Genomic DNA, 3730 nt, shown 5'->3' with positions numbered 1-3730 from the left:
AAACAAAATTTTCTGGCATGTAACATGTAATCAAGGTATTTGTGACATTGAGTCCATTTGTGTGATACATTACATTTACTGATGGCTATATGTGGAACACTCTCTTCATCTTTGGAAAAATTTTGGTAATATTTTATTTCAAATTAAAATCATTTTATTGTAATGAACACACCAATAAAAGCCTTTTAAAAACTATAATAAAATAACTTGTAAATGGAATACATGCTCAGGCCAAACTTTTGTACATTTCACTGATCCATAGAAAGTTAGAATAGCCCTGGTGAAGCCATAGCAATTTGCTAAGTGTTCTAAACTCTCAGAAGCAATTACATTTTCATATTCCTCTCCACCAGAGACAAAATCAAATTGACAACATTGAATATAGAAATATAGTTATTATGTACCTTTTTAATAAATTCTGGATACTCTCCCTGCCTATTATCTAATAGGACCTTTCTAGGTCTACTTTAAAAATGTTATAACTGAAGTTACACTTATATTCTTTTCCATATAAATGTGGAGACATTATAGGATAGGATCTCCATGAAGGAGATCATGTGGACTTTTTCCTTCCTGTGTTTGGGTGACATGGTTTAGTTTTATCCATTATCAATCAATCAGTCAATCAACCAATCAATGAATAAATTAATCAGTTTACCTACATATTTTGTGATTCTGTCTTTCACACTGGTAGAATTTTAATCCATTTTATATATGAAATATTTAATATTCGATTTATCTATTTATGGATATGTTGGAGGGTTCTATCTCATAGCAGCAATAAATAAATCAGAGATGGTTGTTGACAGAAAAATGTTTCTATGGTATAATATTTTAGAACCATGAAAGGCACCATGGTATAGTGGTATAGTTTCTCATCCACTTTCCTGCCATGACAATAAATGTCTTAAAACCATGCAGTGTTTCTCTTTCATGGGGATGCACTGTGGGAAAGAATGGAACAGGCCTTCTCCTACAAATCCACTGTCTAATCTCCTGCAAAAGAATTCTCTGTGTTCCCAGCTACTGGACCACCAACCCAAGCCAGCTGACAGCAACAAGGTAAGCCAAGCCTAGGATTCTCCCCTTGGGTGCAGCCGGAGCTTCTCTTCCCCTCTTCCCTTTAGCTGTGGACCAGTCCAGTCCATGGGACCAACTTAGCTCTCAGCTCTTCTGCATCTTCCAGCAGTGAGTGGGTGCCCAAGAGCGTGAGAACTCAGCTGCCCTGCAAGCCAGAGGACACCTAGCTAGCTTCTGCTCCCCTGGGTCTCAGACTGCCCTCTCCTATCCCTGGAGCATTGTCCTGCAAGCAGTTTCCCATAACTAGACACCTGTCTGGCACAGTCAAACTTCCTGCTTCCCATGTCCTGCCTCCCCAAGCAGAGGCTCAAGCCCTGTGGTAGGGCAGACATGGGACCCCCCCATTTTATACAACATGATATATGGTTTTCTTAGTATAGCACCAGAAGATGAACTGCTGATTCAAATATTTAATTCAGTTTTTTTTTTGCATTCTGTAAGACTAAAAATCTGGTTTCCAAAATGGCTATATTAGTTTATTCAAAACTCTTTTCATGAAGCTAGAATTACCATGATGTCAAACCAGATAAAGAGAGAACAACAACAAAGAAATATTTTACCAAATATCCCAGATGATCAAAAATCTCTCAATTTTATTATCAAAAAAGCTCAAGATTACATCAAAAAATCTTCATTCATTTTGCATTAATTTCTGAAAGAGGTTAAAGATGTAATCTTATTTTTATAGGCCTGGTGCTGGCTACAGCTACAATGACGGGAACAGGGCCTCATGAAGAACAAATTCATGGCCAGCCATAGTTTCTCATTTCCTTATAGTTAGATTGTTGGACTCAGGGCTGTCTGTGAAATTCCTAGCACCAAGCTACCCTGACAGAATGAAACTCACAAGAAGGACAGTTTCATTACTAGCTTTGCTTTCCTGACTCATTTTCTCATCAAATGAACAAATGGAAGACATGAATGGAAGACATCAAATGAACAAATGGAAGAGTAGAATAGGTTATCATAAAATGATGATCCTCATGTAGGCTAGTAATTCAACCAACTGACAATCTCCTATATTCATTTGACTAACCTTAAAAAGACAATGTCCTATGATTTAAGTCTTTTTATTAACCTTTTGATTAAGAGTGTGAGTTAACAATTGGAAACCATGTAAAATATATCATTGAAATAATTGAATAATAATAAGATTAAGATATTTTATTCCATATCCAGATCAAACTGGGTCTGGGCATAAAAGAGTAATGCCTCATTAGAACAAAGGGTCCAAAGGATGGAAAACACAGAGAAATCAGGCAACTGACTGTCAGCAGCCACCAATTGTGATTATATAGAAAAGCAATGTAGCCTTGTAATACAGAGGAAAGACTATAAAATGCCAGAAACATACACAACAGGACTAGGATTTTCTGGGTGGCTCTGGATTCTGGCGAGATTCCTCTGAAAACAGGACTGCTGTGGATGTGTTGAACCCTCTGCTTGTGTCTGTACAGAATCATAATCATGGAACCACTGGACCAGGCAATGAGCACAGAAAAGAAGATTTCAGGGCACACCACTAATGCTACATAGAGTGAGTCACTGATGTTATCATCGACTGTGGTAGAACAGTACTCAAAGTCTCGGGTTTTTGTCATATTTTTGCTATTTCTTTTGACAAGTATGTACACCAAGAAAATGAAATTTATAATTATGGACAAGACCCAAAGAAAGAAAATGGAGCAGCCAACATAACTTGCAGCTTTGTCTTTTTGATCCTTAAGGCAAGATTTCTTGTGAATGATGGTGATGGCCTGGAAGACACTCAAGAAACAGGTGATGCTAATGGACACACTCCTGCCAAGTCTTTGAATGTACAAAATAATTCTGCATCCAAAATCATTTAAAAACTGTTTCAACCCAAAAGTTGCCAATGTGTTTGGCACTCCTGTAGACAGAACTATCAAGACATTGGATGCCATTATGTGCATGAGAATCAAATCTGTGGGCTTTAATGTAGGTTTTATATAATAGACTGGATAGTAGATAAGAAGAAAGATATTTCCCAGAATTCCAGTTGTTATTTGTAAAGAGAAAATTATCTTGATTATCATACTCCAGAATTCCATTCTGTGATTGAGCGTGATTTTCTTTAGATTATAGCCATACTCATTGTTTCTGATCAAAATGAATGAAAAGTACTAATAATATGAAGAGCTACTGTGAGTCTAAATCAGAGAGGCCCGTAAAGCTCAGGAAAACCATGTCATCCTGCACTTTATCCTATGTGCTCTATGTACTGTAGCGATAATTTCTTGAAGTTTCTAACAGTAGCAATTATAACTTACAATATTTATTAACATACCATACAATAATGTAAGATTGCTGAAGGTTTCAGGACACACCTGTGAATTGGAAAGATGCCTCCAAAATCATAGAATAACAGACATTATGTGCTAGATTACTTGGCCTGGCAGAAGCAATGAAAAAAGAGAACCAGTGTTAATAAGCATAATTTAGGACTATAAGAATATACTCTTACTTTCTAGTCATGATATAAAGGAAGTCAATTTTAATGACAACTACCAACTTCAAATATATCAATTAGTAAAGTACATTTCACATAATATTAGGTGATGTATAATGAAAAATTAACCATTCCATTAAGAATATATATCATAGATAAGAAAATTCTATTAAGACATAA

At 36.0% G+C, this 3730-nt stretch overlaps 1 protein-coding gene across 1 annotated transcript; it reads right to left on the bottom strand.

Annotated features, from left to right (window-relative positions):
* Nucleotides 1-2234: 2234 nt before the first annotated feature.
* On the bottom strand, nt 2235-3155 carry LOC114633892 (vomeronasal type-1 receptor 2-like). The gene has a single exon (XM_028782496.1). The coding sequence runs from the start codon at nt 3150-3152 to the stop codon at nt 2235-2237; it is 918 nt and encodes a 305-aa protein (XP_028638329.1). The 5' UTR covers nt 3153-3155.
* Nucleotides 3156-3730: the final 575 nt, after the last annotated feature.

Source organism: Grammomys surdaster, unplaced genomic scaffold, assembly GCF_004785775.1.
Source record: "Grammomys surdaster isolate TR1022 unplaced genomic scaffold, NIH_TR_1.0 783, whole genome shotgun sequence".
In the NCBI taxonomy this organism is placed as follows: Eukaryota; Metazoa; Chordata; class Mammalia; order Rodentia; family Muridae; genus Grammomys; species Grammomys surdaster.
This window is presented reverse-complemented; position numbering and strand designations above follow the sequence as displayed.

Coding starts and splice junctions, on each gene's coding strand:
- LOC114633892 (XM_028782496.1), bottom strand. CDS start 3,152: ATGGAATTCTGGAGTATGATAATCAAGATAATTTTCTCTTTACAAATA.